The sequence below is a fragment of the Daphnia carinata genome, chromosome 1, assembly GCF_022539665.2.
Source record: "Daphnia carinata strain CSIRO-1 chromosome 1, CSIRO_AGI_Dcar_HiC_V3, whole genome shotgun sequence".
Lineage (NCBI taxonomy): Eukaryota > Metazoa > Arthropoda > Branchiopoda > Diplostraca > Daphniidae > Daphnia > Daphnia carinata.
Genome location: NC_081331.1, coordinates 3,057,390 through 3,078,208, shown reverse-complemented (window position 1 = coordinate 3,078,208; position 20,819 = coordinate 3,057,390). Strand labels below are relative to the sequence as shown.

General features: G+C 39.9%; 2 protein-coding genes across 3 annotated transcripts in view; both read left to right on the top strand.

Annotated features, from left to right (window-relative positions):
• Nucleotides 1-5,831: 5,831 nt before the first annotated feature.
• The window catches only part of LOC130691715 (extracellular signal-regulated kinase 2-like), a 91,520-nt gene continuing 76,532 nt past the window's right edge, over nt 5,832-20,819 (top strand). The window contains exon 1 of the mRNA XM_059496193.1: nt 5,832-5,841. The gene's annotated coding sequence lies outside the window, so the exon portion shown is untranslated. The remainder of the gene's footprint in view (nt 5,842-20,819) is intronic.
• Nucleotides 11,679-20,819, top strand: part of LOC130691771 (nephrin-like) — a 39,270-nt gene continuing 30,129 nt past the window's right edge. Inside the window, exons 1-3 of one of the 2 annotated variants that reach the window (XM_059496185.1) lie at nt 11,679-12,130; nt 16,657-16,894; nt 16,969-17,089. In XM_059496185.1, the coding sequence (XP_059352168.1) occupies nt 16,975-17,089 (115 nt within the window). In that variant the 5' untranslated portion in view covers nt 11,679-12,130; nt 16,657-16,894; nt 16,969-16,974. Of the gene's footprint in view, nt 12,131-16,656; nt 17,090-20,819 lie in introns of both variants that reach the window. The other variant, XM_057514757.2, reaches the window with a different exon arrangement.

Genomic DNA, 20,819 nt, shown 5'->3' with positions numbered 1-20,819 from the left:
GGAAATGAATTAACTTTTATTTTCATTTTTTTTTAATCATAGGGGGACGTTGCGAAGAAGGTTCCTAGGATACAGACGAAATGAGTCGCTTGATTCGTGCTCAACCACCGAGCAAAGCCTGATCGTTTGGCTATAGAGATAGATTACGATTTCGTAATTAGTGTGTAGTAGACTATAGCGCTCTCTCCAAATACGAATCCAACTGGAATTTTTATTTTCCTCTTTTACCGTGACGGTTGAACGCGTCCCAGCGACTAATGACGTGCTACTCGGCATGATTACATGAGGCATGGTGGCCCAATGAGCATGCAAGATGCGAATTCTAACCCGTTTTTTTTAAAATCCTCTTCCTCTTTCATAGTCCTCTATTTTTTTCGTTGTTGTGTGGTTACGTAACAATTAAATATCCATGGATTCTTTTCTTTTAGAGTTGTGATATGTGTACAGGAAACGTTTCGCCATTATAAATGCCCCAAAGTTATTTTGCGATCAATTATGAAAAACGCTGGAACTGCAACTACCCGATAAGTGGCGCATATCCACGAGAATTAGCATATACAAGTATGTCATTTGCATTGCCCAACGATGCAACTGAAAATCCCGACGACAGAAAAGAATAATAATCATAGTTCAACCGGAAAACGAAAAAGTGTGCTCAAGTGTTAATGGTGGTTTTTATGAGCTTTTATATTTAAAAAAAAAATGCAAAGCTTGTGTTGCTAATAAATTTTTTATAGTGGATGGGTACGTACGGTCCGCACCACTTTCTAGGGATTTTACAATCGAGGGAGTGCATTATAAATTCAAATGTGCGTTGATGGTACAAATGCATAACGACGAATCCACGTTCATGGGTCACCTTTCAGTCTGTTATGCAGGCGACTTGTGAGTGTGGTAGAATTACATTAAGGTGCAAAATTGCCGTTAGAATGTAAATCAGTAATGGTACCAGAGAAAATCATATAATATTTATACATAAAAACGATTTTATCGCTTTTACTACGCCGAATTTAATCCTGTCCTTAAGAGAGAAACACATGATTTTTATCAACAGAAAGAAAGAAGAAAAAAAAGATAATATTTAGGTTTAATTTTAAAGACAAAATCGATGTTGATATCTAACTGGAAAGTTACTTGAAAAGTGCAGACAAAGGTGCTTGTCGAACTCGCCCGTTTTATTGACATCACCTGCTTCTTCTTTTTGTTTTTACTCGGTGCGCAGTCAACGCGCAGGGACGGACTCCATTGTCTTGAGTATTCACTATAGATAAGAATCTTCCATAGAAATTGTCGATGGAGATTGCAATATAAGAGACGCACCCACTTCTTCCGCTAAGCGGATGTTACCCGCGCATATATTCTTACCAACCTCCCGCCCAACGTTTGTACAAGATGGCGAGGAAAGTAATCAAACTGGTCAATCGCTTTGTTCAAGTCTTCTTGATCAATGATTGCATCTTCTTACACTGAAAGCAGAAAGATAAAGGTGACGTGTTGAGAAAACGGACGACTGTTTGATCTTATATCCTCTTCATTATTTTAGTCTGTAAAAAAAAAAAGAGGGCCTAATGTTCATTATTGTGATTCATGCTGCCATATAGATTCTTTAACATTGATAATATAGAAATCTTTTGTGTTTTAGAAGAAAAGTTTGATAGCACGAGCGGATTTATTACGTGCACCGATCGGTATATTGCACGAACATCACGGATTTGTTTTCTATTATTTGTGTGTGTATCTAGGCACAAACTGCAGTCTTGAGGGCCAGCTCAAATATAGATGACGTACCTTTCAAACATATCGATCGTTTTCCGAATATCAGGAACAACTTGTACGAACAATATAAATTTTTTTATATACCCTCTCTTTTCAGTTTTACCATTTCCCGGAAAAGATTATACATTTTATAATAATCCACTTCGTAGTTATAGGGATGGATCGCATCATAGCAACCTGGTTTGTCAAGTTTTACCGTTCTTCGATTTGATATCCACGAAAGGTTCTACAGTGCGGGCATCTATATTTAATGCTGTATAATAGTAGTGCCTGTTACAAACGACGTCTTTTTTAATCGATTGCATAGGGGTCCGTATGCAAAATAGAAATTCTGCCTTAATATCAGGCATGAGCCGATTGCCGAGGCATTCTAAAAAATATCATTTCCGATGGGCGAGTGTACCGTGTTACATAACACAAACCCTTTTGCAATCGATCCAGGTCTATACGATTCAGCTCTCCAACTAGACTTCTAGTTTTCTTATTTTCTATTTAGCACAATTATCTTACACTTCTTCTCCAACAGCATTTGTCACTCTCCAGCTCGTCCGTAGTTTACTTCTTGGCATTTGTTTGTTCCGTTGCGTTTTCCTCATTTGTTATAGACGCTCTCGTGTGTAGCAGAGAGAGGACTTGCATAAACCTAATTATCTAGGGCGGCAAAAATTTAAGTTTCAAATGCAGCTGCTTAAATATTCCGTTTTTTTTTATCCTAGCTAATTCGATTGCTGTTCGCTGCTGCTTCCGCTTCACCCACGATGACGTTTGCCTAATTTGTAGCTGGCATCGCCTGTTGGCACATACAAAGCTGTACACACAAGACTGTAAACATCTCGAGCATCAATCTGTAAAAAGAGAAACATACACAAACTAGTCCGATTTCCCACGTTTGAAATATAAGACCCTTGTATCCATTTTCTTTTACCAACAAGAAAAGAAAAAGAAAATCCGATGTATTTGCATGTTTACTACATAAACATCTCGTCCATGCGTCATTGCATTTGAGGTCTTTTCGTCTAATAAATAAAATTTCTAGACACTTTGAAATAGACGGAGGGCTAAAATATATACCGTCAAAGGAAAAGGAAGGTGTGCTGCTGCGTGTTTCTTCTACATCGTGAGAAAAATCTATGGGTTTAAACTATACACGTACGTGTATAGTTTGGTGCTCGGGATGCTGTGCACAACGTCGACAGTTACTAACGTCTATACAAGCTAGTATATGTATATGTTCGGAGACGCTCTACTGGATGTAGGTGGAAATGGAAGAAAAGAAGAAAAAAGCTCTCCGGACGGTTCACGATCGATACCATTGAAAGGGGCTGAATTCAAAATATCGTCTAGTGTAGTCGTGGAACGTTGTGAAAGCATCGGGTGGGAAAAAAAGAATGATATACTTTCTGCTGTTTATTTCGTGAGTAATCGAGAATCGAGACAGTCCGTCTGAAATTGGGTGAGTTTTGCAAAAAAAAAAAAAAAAAAAAAAGAAATGGGCCCACCTGGAACTGTTTCCTTGTATGAAATATCTCTGCATTTATGCGGTGTGTATTATATATGCGAAGGACACGATGCCTCTGGACACCATGACACCGTGACACCCTGGTGAGTTAAACTGTACTATCCCGCTGGTTACTAAGATTATACATACGTTTATGCATATGTATGTAGTGCTGACAATTTCCTTTCTCATCTCACCGTACCCGCTTCTCTTATCGCAGCCTACGTCTCGTTATCATTGTGACGTGCACCACTGATTGAATCCCAGTATTCCTAGAATGCGTCCGGTCGCACTGTAAGACATGCTCGTCGTCAGTATGTGGTCAACACCGTATAACATAGTTTGCTACGTGGTTGCTAGAATTTGCTTTGGCTAACTGCAATAACCGAATAACTAAGTGTAAGCTCACTGCATTTAAATGTCTTTCTCTTAGATTCGTGTACGTCTCTGTTTCTTATTTGCTTGTGAATGATAATAGTACCTCCGTTTGATTCAACTCGTTTCTGAACGTGAGATTGATGAATCGTTTGAATGTTTGAAGGTTCCAGTCGAGAATCGTATAGACAGTAGAGTTCGCATATTAACAGGTTGCATGATATACAATAGTGGGTATGCCTACTTTTGTTGGAGTGCTGCTCTATCAATAAGTTAACGCCCTTCCAAATGCTTAGACGATACCGAGTGTTCCAAAGTCCTTTGATATGACGTGAAATGCTAGGTTGAGACAATGTATAATGCCACACCTTTTAGATGGTTCGTATATCTTTTTTTTTATATAAGGTTGAGGTACACAAAGAGTTCGATCGATATTGACTGCTCCATCACTCACGATTCAAATCGAGAGTGCTTCTTTCTCTTTGAAATAAAAAAAAAACATTCGCTTCTCTTTCCACCTTTTTTTGTGTGTGTATGCCTATTCTTCCTCTCTTATACCTGTCTCTTGTATTTTTAACATCTGGCTTTCTATTTGAAACCTCACGGATACCGTGAGAGCCTTTCGATTTTAGACGAGCAAGATATATTGGAGTGGATTGTGCCACTCCGAGGTGACATTACTGCCATTTCGCAAATGAAATCGAAGTAAAATTGATCTTTCACCATTTTCTCTTGTTCTTTTTCCGATTTGAAACAGTCGCATTTCATTTAAGTTGATTCTTCTCCGCCATTTTTCAAGAAGGCTCTATACGGCGAATTCAACCGTCTACCGTTCGAAAATTTTAAAACGTCTCCTTTATTTGTTTACCATGACGTCTTACGTTACAGTCCAGTCAAGTAACAGCACCAACACCATTTGTTAGCTCCTTATAGTTATTCTATAGCTCTTCTACATTGATCGACTTTATAAACCATTTTTTAAAAACCTTCCGTTTTCTGTCCAATCTTTATTTACTAAACTAAGTAAACACATCTCTTTGGGCACAGCGAGACCACTGTTGGAGACAGTTTGCGATAGCTAAAGGTGGTTGTACATATCCAGTCGAATGGCTGTTGACAAACATCGGGCAGAGAAAATGAGCAACGTTGCAGGGAGCCCAATAATAGTAAAATACTAATGCAAGAGCGATAGATGAAGTACGATCAAAGGACGCCCCCTTACTTTGTAATTACGTGAACCATGACTCCCGATTTGATGGCAAAGCCAATTGCCGTGTACGTCGAATCGTATCTTCTGCTGTCCAACACGTCTACGTGTTTTATAAGAGAGATTAAGGCGCAGTTATTTTGGATGACAAAAGACGAGCTCTTTTTATATTTACCTAACTGCGTCACGCGGTGTGGGATAACTCTGAGAAAGCAATTATGATATAACCTACGTACATCTCTCTATCTATATCAAGTTGCCAATAGAGCGGAAAGACAGGGGACGTACGGCCGTGCGCGGGAGTCAAGATGTTCTATTTCTTATTATTTCTATTTTATTTTTTTTCCCTCACCAACGGCATTAATTCGACGTAGGCGTTGTACTTATAATAGTACAAGACTCTCATGTCCCTTGAAAATGGGAAGGGTTGATATAGCCATAGAAAACGGAGATGTATAGTATTCTTTCTTTTTGCGCCCGTTGGGACGTCGACGACGTGCCAGAGACGAGCAAAAGGTCGCAGTAGCACATCCGTTTCCTCCTTTTTTTCTTCATTTCGATATCCTTTTTATAAACCAACGGGGGCTCCTCCTATACTCTTTCTTTGGGGGATTTCACCGTTGAGAAACAAGGAGGAGGTCATACGAGACGTGAATATAGTTCAACAATTGACGACAATCGAAAACAAATTTTTCCCTTTTCGCAGATGCACTTTGTACAAAAAAAACGACATAGTCTACTTTTTATATTTTTAAATGCTTACTCAAAGGTGATGGGTGTAACGCTGTCACATTCTTTTGTTGCCGATGTCATTGCCCACGTAAAAAAAGGTTCTTGTATAACGATCAAAGAGACATAAGAAGTGTGAATTACTATAAAGAAATGTATAGCGGAACAATGACGACAAGAGGCTTTTCATTATAGGCACAGTTAACACATTCCCCTTTTTTTTTATCTTGATGTTTTTGATGTCTTTTGTTGTCTGGTCGCTCGCTCCGTAACACTAATTTATTCTTGACAGACGTTACATTTCGGTCAGCCGACGTGATCTGTAAATTTGATGAGAACTCTCATCATCTTTTCTTTTGTTGTTTGAACAATTGCCTGGACAAGTGTGAAGCATTTTTTTAAAAAAGATTGTACGTACAGGTAATAGCTTATATAGTACTCGATGTAATATTTGCGTGTAAAAAGCATTAAACGTGTCATCGACAGCTGCAAAGACGCTCTCCCACCCGCCGAGTTTTTGATTGGTTTTTTCGCCAATTGTTGGGGTAAGAAAAGAATGTATACATAGAAGATGAGAAGAAGAAAAAAAAAGGGGGAAATCCTATCAACTGGAGGGTATACACACAGAGTCGAACGGTTCAATAGAGACGAATGAGACGTCAAATTCAGGGCGGGTCGCATAGAAAGAAAAAGCCCCACCAAAATGTGGGAAAGAAATAAAAGAGAGAATATAAATGAAGGCAGAAATCTGTGCGGATGTCCACAACATCGACAATCGTGACTAAACAGTATGTCTCTGTTTAGAAATGTTTTTTTCTTCATTTTTTTGGGGGGGGACCCCCCCCCCCCCCCAAAAAAAAAAAAAAAAAAAAGTTCGTTTCAGATCCGAGATTCGGTGAAAAATGAAAGAGGGTAATATTTTCAGTAAAAAAAAAAAAAGGATGAAATCAAAAGAGCGGAGAGGCAATGATGCGTTGCTTTCATCGTCTTGACTGGTCCATCCATCTTTTTTTTTTTTTTTTTAAATCCTTCCAGCTCATCCTCCACACCCCCTCCATCGAACTTTTTGTTGGAATCTCAACTCGAGTGTCTTCCTACAAAGAGGCAAGAAAATTGAGAATGGAAGAAAACAAGAGTATGACTGAAAATGCTGGATCGGCGACAATTTGGCAACGGCGTTGGTGCATAACTCAATCCCTCCGTTACTCGGCTTCCACGATCAAACGGACGCGTTGGACTGCATTTTTTTTTCTTCTTCTTCTTCTTTAGAGTCTAACTGCATGGCTGAACTGTAGAAGGCTGTTGGCAAAGCCGAATATAAATCTCTATCATCACCGTCGAGGGAGAACTTGTCTTGCGGAATAGTGGCCGGTAGTTTTGCATTACAGAAAATAAAAATTCCCCCTCATTTTTAAAAATGTATTTATCATCCTTTTTGATATTCATTTTTTTTTTTATGTGTCGGTAAAGTTAATTCTGCCTTACATCATTGACTAGCGTGTTCATCATTTGAAATTTCCCGCCTTCTTTTTCGATTTCCTTGCGCCGATCGATTCTAGTCGTGAAGCATCGACGCTGTTTATTTATTTTCAAGAGGAAATTGGAATTTACTTGCTCCACTGTGGGTTTTTGTGCCCCTTTCCCTGTTGCGGGCAGCCAACGATATAGGCAAATGACGGGACGCATCACAAGTTCAATGTCTCTTTGTTCAGCATGCCAAAGGTTATCCCATAGGGTCTTATCTTCCTCTACTTAATAATCTATAATCAGGAAAAAAAAAAGGAGAAGGAAGCCATGAGCTAATCCTTTTGTTTTCTTCCTGTATAATCTTGACTAGGGGGTTAAATAACGATCGAGAAAACTAAGACCTAGTATGATTACCATAGGGCCTTCTTATAGCCTCTAGCCAATTGAGGGCTCACTAGAATTTCAGCTGGAAAAAAGAAAACGAAATGAAAGTTTGATTTCTCGGTAGATACCGATTCACCACTTAACGTTGCACCCAATGCTGTACAGCCGAGTTCGTGTCTCTCTTTCTGCCTAATTAAGTTGAAACGGGATCTTTCTCCTCCCCATTCTCTAGCCTTTCTGTCTTCCTCGGTGGAATCAAATGACACGCAATAGTGCTGCTTATTTATTGATCTGTTTTTTTTTTTTTTTTTTTTTTTTTTGAGAATTTTATTTCGTCTGCACTTGGGAAACATTCCAAAGAATAAAAAACAAACAAAATATATTCGTGCAAGCAATAGAGAGAGAAAACCATTAGGGAACGAGTTTCAATCTCATTAGTGTGTGCATCAACTTTTCTTCTGTGTCCCAGCAAAATCGAATACTACGCCGTCTCACGTTCATCGAAATATAACGAAAGTTTTTTCTTAGGCAATACCCGAAATGTTTCGCATATTTTTAAACACAAAAATGTCTTGCCCTTTGAGCAGACTGAAAAGGGTTGTCGAAAACGCGATGCAGACATGAAAAATTCCGTCACTCCAGGCTAGATGACTCCTTCACTTACCTATTGGATGTGTTGAATGTCACTACAAGCAACACAACCAACGCCCACTATCTTTTCAGCTACGATGACAACCTCACAGATGAGATTTTTCTTCTTTTTTTGCCGCTCTCTCCGGGTTGTGTATCTACGCAGAGTGGCCTGACGAGTAGTATTGCACATCCCGTTAGGTCGTCTGCTGGATTACCCATCTCGATAAACAACAGATAACGACCTACAAGTGTACTGTGTACAAACAACAAATAAATGAGAAAACAAAAATAGCGTGCGTGTTTACTTTGCTCTCGGCGTGCGTGTTTTTTTTTTCCGCACCGTCGGAGCTCTACTTAATTTATGATTACTAGTTTCCTTTTCATCCATGCCGACCTGCCTTCCCTTCGTGACAGTTTCGATGAGAACGGATGGCATTTTCCACGTGAAAAATCGATTGACCAAGCGCATAATATGCTGTACAAAATAGAACCCATCTCTTTTGGTGTAAGCTTTTGCTTTTTTGCTGACATTCTTCTCTTCTTTTTTTCCTCATTGTGTAAATTCAGTAATACTTTGGAAGGAGCCGTACTGCAATCAGTCGCATGTTTACTCACTTTTTTAGTTTCCTCTTCCCATTTTCTTTTCATTCTGCGTGTATAACAGAAAGAGAGTGGGCGCGGTTATATCTCTCTTTTCACGCTTGTCTTTCGCTTCTTTTTTATAGCGTTAGACAAATGGGTTTTCATTAATAGCCAGGACACCATTTGGTGAAGGGAAGAAAAAAATAAAATAAAAGTGGGATACTGAAATACCCTTGGTGCGTTCCAGGGTGAGGCGAGTGAAGACTTGAGACATGGGTATACAAGTCTTGAGCCTCCCCTTTGGTTATATAAGTCGTCGCTCCTGATTGCCGGCAAAGTGGCGGCCAGGGTGGTGTCGGTCTAATCGGTCAGATTGATGTTCTGCTTGCCCACCGCCCTCACATGTGTGTTTAAGATACGCGTTGCTGCGATCTCAATTTCTCTTTCTCTTTGTATACGACAATAGAAAGGCTAATTTGTTCGACTTGTTCCGTGACGCTCCGCCGCTGCCCAGAGTTTCCATTCCTTCTAGCTTATGGATGTATATTTATTTGCTACGTTATATCCCCTAGCATTGAACAAATGATTGTTGATGGTGGCTGCGTCACGCCGACAGATGAAAAAAACAAAATCTTGGCCAGTAGCTATTACAGTGGATTTTTTTTTCTGTTTAATTAATGATACGGGGAGTACCATTAGAGGGCTGTATCATTAATTTAAGTGATCGCCTCTGGTGATGACGTGCGAATGGTTTTACCAAACTGTTGACTTGATTCTTTATAGTTTGTTTGTTTTAGTATCATGAAACGTGAACGGAATTTGTTTTATTCGGTTATCTTTACTTTTTAATAGTTTTTTTAGGGGGTATTTATGATATTTTTATTTCTTTATGATTATTTCTGATCTTTTTGGTTGTGTAATCTCTTTGCACGCATTGGAATCTCGGTCCAAAGCCTCTCACGGGCAACGCAATTTCATGTTTCTACATCGCATCAACTATACCAGCGATTTTTCTATTCGACCTTCTTACATCGCTTCTTCCATTTTGCCCATTTTGCCTTTGGAAAAAAGAGACTCACGGTAAACATTCTGTGACCTTTACTAGAGCATCTCGACCTTTACGGATTGCCATTGATAAATTTTCAAAAAGAAACTGTTCAACACAGCAGTTACATCATATGAGATAACGATATTTATTAAATAACCATCTTAAGGTTGTTTTAAAGACTGATTCGCTCACGTAATCAACTGTCAAGATATTTTCCAATGGATCAATGATTTCCAAGTATACCGATGTTTCAGGAGGAACGAATCCAGACGTTAATAACGTCATTACTACTAAAGCAACTCGAAGAAAATGTCGGCTGTTTGAACATGGCACAAAGAGTTACAAGTTTTAGCTACTCTGACTCTTAAGTTTGTCATTAGCCCGTCTATATGGGCACATAGGACGAAGAACATTGCCAAGACTTGTAGAAGTCAGTGAGCCCTCCCATCGTACAGCCACGGTTCACGTCTCGCCTTGGTAACCAATTAGGAGCTGGCGACCCAGGTGAAAATAAAAGGGAAAAATAAAAAAAAAAGAGTTTTCATCTCAAGGAGCTTCTGCAGCCGACATCTTTGATGTAGAAACGTTCTAACGTGCGCGCAAATTCTCTGCGTCAACCAAGTATACACGTCGATTTCCAAAGTTAATCAAGAATTCATTCCAGACGGGATTATTTTTGTTGTTGTTGTTTCAAAACATTTCTTGGGTCGACTAATGTTTCGGCCATTTAATGGATTTTATTTATCTTCCATTTCATACGAAAAGGACTTTTGTTGATTAACGTAGTCCTTCTTTGCTTATAACTGACACCTCAGCGAAAGTTAGTACATTTGTTATGGTAAATAGGTATCCTTATATATCCATATTGGTGGCAAGCAAAGTTAAATGTATAGGTTCAGTATAAACAGTTTTTGTTATATCCCTTTTTTGTTGTTGTTGTTTTGCTTCTATTTATGTGCTGTCCGAAACGGGCAGAGATTTTACAACCAGTAGGATTTTTTTTATTGCTATCTGATGGCAGCCAGTCGAGTGTGAATTTATCTTATGCGTATCTTTCTCCGTATATCTGTGGACCTTCCCTTTTTTTTCCTCCTCCCTCCACCCTTCATTCTATACATCTGGCTGCTTTTTGCCTACACACGGTCCGCTTCTTTTTCTCATTCTTTATTTTCTTGTGGAAAAATAAACAAATAATCTTATATATTTATATATATATATATATATTTATATATTGTGTTCGTGTTTGTGTGTGTATTATATATTTCTTTATTAGTTTTATTTTTATTTCCGCGGCCTTCAAGTAGCCCAGACTGGCCAAGTCTCCAGCATCCGCTATCGATTGGCAACCGTATATCATGGCATCTTCCCTCTCTCTCTCCCTCGCGCGCGCAATTCTCACTTTCATTCTCGCCTTCCACATTAAGCTCCATTCTGTCTCTATTTCGACTTGCTCGCCCTTTTGGCGTCACTATCAGGCACGACTTCACCAAAAAGCTGGAGATCAATCGCCCTTTTCGACGAGCGCATTGAAGCTGAATTCACATCCGAATTGCTCGATGGTCAGAAGATTCCGTCAACTGTGAACCGTTCAAATACAAAGAAAACGGAACGTGAAAGGGTAAAGACGCCAGTGCCCGTCATCCGTGATTTCACACGCTCTGCGCAACGTTCGTTCCTTTTTTAATTGATCATTTGAAAATCTTGCATAACGTTAATTATGTATATAAAAAAAGTATAGAACCACTCGAGAAATGTGTTTTTCTTCCGTGCTGAGTGTCAATTGAAACTGCGCATGTGGAGTTGTCGAATGAACATGGGTGTCGGTTCCGGAGGACGCGGTGAACAAACCCGATGATGACGAGGAGGAGGCCATGCTCCGGTACAAGTTTCCGCCAACACCCCACCCACTCTCCTTGACTAGCCGGAGCAGAAAGAGAGCGGCGTGCGCGTCCGTGAGTTTGGTTGTGAAGTAGAGAAGCCCGCCGTTCACAGACATCGACAGAGGGACGTCAGAAGTGAACGTGGCTCATCCCAGAGCAGTTGCCTCGGTGAACTTTGTGTTCACCCGCTCATTTTTACTCAACTTTGTGTAATGTTTTTTTTTTTTTTTACCTCAACTTGTTTGATCAACGAAAAACAACAAACGGAGGCAAACGTGGCACAATTCGTCCAATCACAAAGAAGACATTTTTTGTTCAAACAAGTTTGCTGCTCTTTCGATTGGAATGAGAGAGACGGTGTAAGTGACAGCTGATTTTTGAAGGGGATAGTGGTCTTCTATGAAGCGCGCAACGTGACGGCGATGAACACATGTAAAACCAGAAGAAAGTGGAAGTTTATTTGGAACGTTGGACAATCGTCGAAAAGTACGCACAGTGGCTTTTCTAATAGAGAAAAAAAATATGATCCGCCGATGATGGTCCTATCTCAGGTATTGACCGCACACCTTTTTATATATCTTTTTTTTTATTTTTACGCCTCGTGTTCTTTTTTTCAGTTCCAATCATTGTCAGCTTATTCCATCTTGTTGGATTCTCCACTTTCTTATTCGGTTATCTTTTTCCTTCTTTGTGCGTTTATTTTTGTTTACGCTGCAAGTTGCAAACACACACATAGTGGAAATCATTTTCAGTGTCCCAGACTCACTTTTCTGCCAGACTGACCGGCGGCAATAACGGTTCGTTAGTCTCGTCCTGGACCTTTTTTTTTTTCTCCAGTCATCCTTTTTATTATACTCTCGTCTCTGTATGTTATCTCCCGTTTGCCTTGTATTCTATTGAGCTCGTTACACGAGCAAATCTCGCATCTAGCCATCTCGTTGCTTTGTGCTCTTGTATCGTATAAATAGCCTTTCTTTCTTGTTTTTTTTTTATACTTTCGCTATTCCGAAACGTATAAGATGGACGACGGGAAAAGGGAGCGAACCAAATGAAAATTCAGAGAGCGTATCGATCTTGTAATTTCCGCTTCTATTTTCACTTTAAGAAAGCGAGTAACGGACGTTTAAACCAGACAATACGTGACGTCTTGGAAATAAATAGACAATTGATTGCAATGAGGAAAGATACGCTAGGTGTCGTATATGGTTCAGTAATAGGGAAACTATTAGGTCTGGGAAGCGTTTCGTGTGACACTTGGCAACACAATTAGAAAGAGCGGAACGATTGCAAGGCACTCAAATTTCAATGTTGAAACGTTTTTATCTTGTTCTCTTGTTAATGCTGATTTGCTTGCGGATCCTGTGCGAGGATTACTGGCCATTAAGTAGACCGGTCTTTATTTTGCTTTCCACATTTTATTCTCGTTTTTACCGCAATTTGAATTTTGTTCCCCTCCATCTGTTCGTTCACCCAGTCCTCATCGGGATTACATTTCCAGCAAAATGTCGTTCAAGATGAGTTGTTGCACATCTAAACAGCGACCAGCGTTTTCCAATGTCGAAGCTAATAGGGCCCGATTGCGTATGCAAGCCCATAACGCGCTATTCAATTATTTATTATGAATGCCTTTTTGATTGCTAATGGGTTTGCTCTGCAAGTACACGTGATGCACGAACTTGTGTTGCCATACCAAATAGCATGGGAGAGATTAGACTTGAGCTATATATATACCACGTATAACATTGATATTAAAAATCTTTAGTTCCTTGCTGTCCGTTACCTCTTCCGGCCATCCGCTTCCACTTGGTATGCTTTACTGACGTTCCTCCTTGCTAGAGGAAACGTTAATTGGGCGACACTTGCAATCGTTGCGGGACTCGACAGGGGGTGTGTGGCAGCCCGTCTGCGTACCAATTGAGTAAATAAATAAGTACATTGATCAGAACAAACGTTGCTTGCTGATTCATCGGTTACACAAGCGCAATCTTGCTGCGATAAGTGATAAAGTATTCAACTGAGAAATACAGTTGGGAAATGATTTTCGTCCACTGGCTTTTCAGTGGTGGATTAAAAAACTCGTTTTTCTTTAGCTATTACATTACAAGGTTAAAATGGTGTGGCAGTTAAAGTACTATACAATACACAATTGTATGAAACGATGGCAATGCGAATTTCTATGGCACCTTTATTGAGACGCGTGTAGTTTCCGTTCAGGGAGCACGACGATGGTATAAAGACCAAAGGCGGCCCAATTATTTAGTTTTTTTTTTTTTTTTTTTAATGTAGGCTACTCGATTGGTTAGGCCAACTATTGCCAATGCGCCGTGTGCACACACTCAACTTATTTCCCTTAGGATATCAGATTTGCTCCGCTTTCCTAATACATTTTTTTTCTTTCTCTCCTTTTTGTGTGACTGGGTACAATAGAACATGTCGCCACCGTCTTCGGCGGTACTTTGCCTCTTTGTGTCCAGTCCCTTAGTGACGTACTTGCATTTAAAGACATTGCCATTGTTATGATAATACCATGAAATCAAGTCCCCCATTTATTGTTGATTTACAAAATGTACTTTTTTTTCAATATTGATTTACAAGAACTTCCCAATCATGTTTTTTTCCGTTACCACCTACCTGCTGGTATTTTCTTTACAGACTGATGTTATTAATTTTTCGATCAAGTTGATTACCAAAGATTGGTGTGACAGGGAACAAAGGGATTGTTTATTTTCTTTTCTGTACGGCTCTAAATTCACATCGACGTCAGAAATGTTTCTAGAACAATATTCAACAACATTTGCCAAGTGATATTGAAAAATCATTTCACGCATTCTTGACTTTCTCCTAGTGGGTGTTTAGGAAACTAGGGCTATTTAATACCAAAGTATGTTCGTCTGCTGTTAACCTCATGACAGAGGTAGTGCATAGTTCAGTCAGTTGTGTTTTTCACTCTAATATTTCCAGTACAGTGATTGAAACATGGAAGATTGTCACAAATCGCTTGTGAGGAGACAAACGAGTTTTTTCGGTGCCATGTTTATTTACAATAATTGTAGGGGGTGCCAGATGCTAGACAACGTCAGAAAGAAAAAAAAAGGTAATTGTCTTGGGTTTGGGCCTGCTGCCAGAACTTTTGTAGTGGTTTATGAGATGGACGGTTTATGACTAAAGTCGTAAGTTAACGTTGTTAGCTTCCTTTAATTTTTTTTTCTATGTTGAACTTTTTTGAAGATGCTTGTTTTTCATCTAAAAGCCATCAACAGTTTGGAGCATGTTTCCATGGATCTTTTCTAGTTGAAAATCCAAGACCAAACTTTTGAATCGTAAAAAAGCTTTACTCACAATTTCTTAGGTTGGTGCAGTCTCCCCTGAAATTAGCATTTGCGTAAAATTTACCTTCATGTTGTCTCTTCTTTATTTCTGACCGTTTCCTCAACATTTTTATTAGCTCTACAAAACGAACGAAAAGCACAACGAATATAATTTGTTTGCCCACTTTATCGGAAATTGCATTCGACGAAAAAACAAAGTTGGATCAACTGCAAAAAGTTAGGGTCGTCTTACGTTGCCCAAACCGTCCGATCAAAATTGAAAAAGAGTTTGCTTGAGAAGCGAATAGGATGACGCAAGAACTGGGATAAAGAAGAAGGATTGCGACCAAACAAAAACCGTAGTTTGACGCTCGTTGATCGATGCCTGAAATTGTGATTCACCAATGGGGGCTACTTTTTTTTGGCACAAAAGATAAAAAAGACATGAAGATCATCCGTCATGGTCACCGACTTGATGGTGGCCGCTTCCACCGCTAACAGAAAAAAAAAGTGCAAGCTCAAAAAATAGGAAACACAGAAGAAGCCAATGGAGAAGGGACAAAAAGACTGTGAGATTCGAAGTACAACAATGACCTCAAGCTGCAACACTATTTCCACCCCAAGTTTCTCTTTGATGTCGTCTTCTTTGACGTTGTATCAAACAAAAACAAGAATTGAGCACACATGGGGAGAGCCAGTGTTGTCTTATGTTTAAGCCGTCCACGCGTCTCGGACTTCGCATTTGCTTTCCCAAACTTGGTCGCAGATCGATAGCACAAAGCAGCTAGAAGTTGTGTTTCCAAAGAGGCAGGAAACCAGAAGGTCGCTTACTCGTGTAAAAAGGAAAGCAGTTTACACACGTACACACACCGTGAAAAAGGAGAAGAGTAGACAATATCTCTGTGTGTGTATGTGTGTGTATTATGTCCATTTGAAATGATACTAGGAAATAAATGTGCACGTATGTGTACATCCTTTTAGTGGAATTCTAGTAGGTTATCTTCTAGAATTTACTCTTGCCAGTGGGGAGCTTCTTTGTCTGGACTTGGTGTCTTGCTCTCGTTCGTTACTCGAGAAAGCTGGGCACGTTCTTTCAGTTACTAAGCACACTACTCGAATTCCCCGGCAGTCGAGCTGGACTTTCCTTTCTTTTTTTCCGTTCTTTCGTTTGTTTCATCTTTTTCCTTTTTCTTGACGTCCATGTCAAGTGTTAAGGCGGGCCAGACATCATCATAACAATATATCCTTTTATGCGTATGTATTACACAGTATACCTAATGCGTAATACGTGTCCAGTCGACTTCTGTTTTTTTTCCCCTACCAACATCATCAACGATTTCAATCTTAATTTTCTTCTCATGTCAAACCGTGAACGTATTTTTCCCTGTGTCATGGCTGATGTGCGCGTAAAGCTCGCTACAGAGGCAGCAATGGCTAATCTATTATTCGTGTCACGCTTCAGTCGACACGACAACACGGTTTGACTCTTTACACACTTGCCCCGGTGAAATGTGCGTGTGCGTCATGATGATGTTTAGAGCACGCTCCGCCTTTTTCCTTTGCAACCTTATTATATCGTCGTTGCACCGAGTGCGAAGGCAGAGCCACAAACTCTCGTTTTGCAAAAGAAAAGAAACCATCAAAAGTTCTGTCTCTGTTAGTGTGATCATGTTTTCTTGTTAGATGCTTCATTTCATCTTTTTTTTTCTCTTGTTGTTGTTATAACGTTCATCATTACATGTTTGATTTGCTTTTGTCTATTTGTCCAGAACAGGCGGCGGCCGGTGATGATGATGAAACTTTGCAACGCCAGCAGTTGCCGTCACGGGTTGATGTCGGATTAAAGAGCCGCTTTCATCACAGACACATCCGGCATCCCCAGAAAATTATTCCGCGTGCTTCAAATGAAGGGAGGGCAACAATAGCCACCCTTCCAATTTCTTGACTTGAGCCGAAGAAATAAAAAACGACTGGTGTGTATGTGTGTTGTGGCGTGTGTGCGTGTGCGTGTGAGTGAACAAGTCACGAAAACAACAGTTATTCTTCTTTCTTTCCCTCGAAAGATCTTGTTTGCTGTATAGATAACGATGATCTGTTCGCACAACAAGCTGCTATTAATGAAGCTCTTCTTTTTCTCCGTTTGGCGGCTACTGCTGTTCATGCCATGCCCGTCTTCAGCTCAAGGACTGGCCAGCAAATCGAGTAAGTACTCTATTTATCATCCGCCCTTTTTTTTCCTCACACATTTGTTGTTTGTTATTGCCACCGGAACCAACGCTCCGTCATCAGTTTGACACACCATATCATTTCTCTGTCCTGATTAATGGTCGTACTTCTTTTTTTTTTTTTTTAAAGGAAAATCTTTGGTTTGTTTGCATTCATGGGTATTAGCGATCGATAGTATCAACGCGATCATCGGGAAAAAGGCGTCGACAAAACAAACGACAGGTCGATAGAGTGGTGAACGAAAAAAAAAATTATCGATTTGTTTTTGTAACATAAAGCCAACTGTTAACCTCTTTGTGTTGGTTGGCTCGTGTTTCTTCTCCCGGTCGCTACGGGTTCGTGAGCAAAACACAAAGCGCATCGGCGGGAAAACGCCCACGACGTTTTGCGTTCTCGGATTTCAACCGTGTTCTTTGAGACTCTTCGCCTCAAAAAATAAACGTGATGGCTGTCATCTACTTGGTGGTATGGATAAGGAGGGCGGATGTGCATCGACTGATCATCTAATAATAGCGCGAAACTCAGCCATTAGTCGTTAGTCTCTCGCGAATAAAGAGCAAAAGTTGGGCGAGAGGTAAACTATTGGGAGACTGGTGCGTGCAACGTATATGGGCACCGCTTTTTATTTATTCATTTTCATCAATTGTGAATCAATTATCCGTTAGATCCAAACTTGAAAGAGCAAAGAGTAGCCTGAAGGTGGATGAGACTCGCTATATGCGTAATACGGTTATAATTTACAAAACGAGCTGGTCCATTACAGTTGTCGTTCATTGCACGTCGTCCATGAGAGGCCGTACAACCCCAAAGTTTACGTGCGTGTTCATTTTGAGCACTTCCGCATATAATTTTTGAAAAGAAATCGTCTTTTTCACCGGGTTCATCGAGTTCGTAGACCAATTATTCTAAAATTCCGAGTTTAAAAAGGTCAGTGTTGTATTCTAAACGCGTACAAGCATTGTATTTTGTTCACACGGAAAGGTTTCCTCTTTGACGACAACCTAAATTCAACGTCCCGCTTTGCGAAGAGAAGATGAAATCAATAGGTTAACTCTTCCTGTTGTTATCAAATCCTAACAATTCAGGGCCGTTTGGCTCGACATGAAACATTTCGTATTCCGCTTTTTGTTTTTACTTCAATTTTACCATTGGATTTAAGAGAAAAGAAACACAGGGAACACAGTCAAGGAAAATAAGCTCGACAGATAACCTTTAACACAATTTCTTTTTTTTTTTTTTTTAAACGTAACTGATTTTTTACGTTTGCGTAGGAAATCAAATTGGGGAAATTGATCCTGTTTTTGATTTGTCGAATTTCCTGCTCTGCTTTATGTTTGAGTATATTTGAGTTTCGGCGTAACGACTGGTCGTGGCCAGTTACCGGGCACCCGGAGAACCCGGAAAAAAAATCTATCCTTATTTTGAATCGAGGAACGGTTGCCCTACCAATCGATTCGATTTCGCATTAAAAAGAAACGTGTGATAGAGCCAAAATGCTGCAGGTAGACGTTCGAGCTCAACTATCTCGTAATCCAGCTGGGTTTTTTAAATATTTTTTGTTGTTGTTGCGATTATATAAAGGGCATGTGCCTGCGCTTTGCAGTTACCAGAGGACAATCCATTAAGAATCCAAGACTTATGTCACACGCTGTTGTATTGCGCTTCATTTAATCTGTTGTTGGATCCATACTTTTTTCTTTTTTTGCTCATTTTTTATTTTGTTTTTGTAACTCCCGACTTCCGTCGCCCGTTGGCAGAGTCCGTTTCGCCTGCAACTTTGGACCTTATTATTCTTTTAATGTTTTTTTTTTTTGTTAAATTGGTCTGAAATGTGAAGGCTTCTCGTTAGTTTATTCTTAATTGCCGGTTGTACTCAAGTAATTTTCACTCGTCCGCTCGGAGCATACTTTTTGTAACAATCTCTTTGGATTATTTTGTAGCACTTAAAGAAAACATAATTAAAGCTCAGTAGCGGAATAAAAGTCCAAATTCAACTGAAAAATTACATCTACAATTTGATGGGTTAAAAATCGAATAGAAGTAGGCCAAAAAATTTAGCGCAATAGTAGACTCCTGCGTGTTTCTTGGGCGTTATCATCTCTTCAATTTCCATTAAGTTCCAGCTGTCACTTTCCCTTTGTTTTCTCTATTCGGCCGATTGGATATTGTACATCCAGCCATTCGGGTCACATTGTCCCTTGTTGATCTGCACGAGTCAGCCAACAAACGGGAACTGGTGACCTTGTTCCTTCATTCTTGTTTTTTGGCACAAAGGTTTCCTTTCTAATCCGGATTTCTTCTAATGTTCCTCTATCGACTGCACTTTGACGGCCTTTATTATCAATCACCAATGTCAACGCTGGACATTTGCGACCCCCTTTTTTTTTTGTTTGTCTTGCTTGCACGTGACAAACCCCGAAACCTTTTAAATGTCGTCTTTTTTTTTGCCGGGGTAAACCGCAAGAAATATAAGGTTCATAAACACACTGGCCGCATGTTCTTTGCTCCTTCTCGTATTTTCATTATTCGAATTGCGGTCAACCAAGTGGATTAGCTCGGCGTGCTCCATCAGGTTCTTTGGACATCCGCACACAGTCCCCTGATGCCATATATACGTCTCGAAGGAGCGATTTATTCCGGTCCTGACGTGAAAACCGGCTGGCCAAAAGCCAGCGCGAGGACTTCGGTACCACACCATATTACACAGACCCGCGGAGAAAGAGGCCGGTTCGTTTAAAGCCGAGAGAGAGTCTTTATGCAGAGTGGCTCCGCCAGCCACGTCGTATGAAAACTTATGTGAGAATTGGAGTTAGGAAACAGTTAGATCGTGGCGAAAAGAAAATTGGGAAAATCACCGGTAAAAATACAATGTTTATGTGGCTATAATACAAAGAAAAACGAGATCTATACGAACGAAATAACGAACGTCTATTCCCAATCTGCGCGTAGCCGCTAGGAGGTAGCCTAGAGCTTTTGTATATAGCAGCGATGCCACGGGAACCATGTCATGTTCCAGTGTATTACATATGTCTTATGCATGTTGTATATTCGAGGAATCTGTAGAGGTCTAAGCTGTTTATTGCCCTAGGCCAATAATAAAAGTGAAGTCCTATTTCCCAATAAATGTATATATCTATATCACCATCACTTAGGCAACGAATCAAGGGTTGGATTGGCTGTATTTCGTTTGAAAAATTGAATATTAAAAGTAGTGGCATTAGATTGTGTTGAAAAGAAACGTAGAGCCACTTCTAATAATCTTTTTCTCAGAAAATGTGAAACGTCAACAACCCGTTTCATGCTCTCATTTGTTATGTTGGTGCTGTGAAGGCAGCAAGGACAGTGTAGGATAATTGAGCTTGTTTTTTTTTTCCTCTATGCAGTTTTACAGAATACTTGAATAGGGTGGAAAATGATGCAAGTTGCACATCCAAAGATGAATAGGGAAAGAGTAAAATAATTGTCTTAGATTATTATACAAAACTTTGACGATGACACGGCCCGTTCTTTGTTTATGACCAATGTCCGGAAAGGTCGCTGGAGAAAGCGAGCTCTCTGTTAGGTCATTAAGCTTCGAAAGTTGGCTTTCTTTTTTTTTTTTTTTTTTTTTTTTTTTTCTTTTGAGGTTCTTCAACGAGTTACTATGATGGCCGCATTGCGTCTTTGTTGAATTTGAAATTGAAACGGGCCTAATTAGTACGTGCAG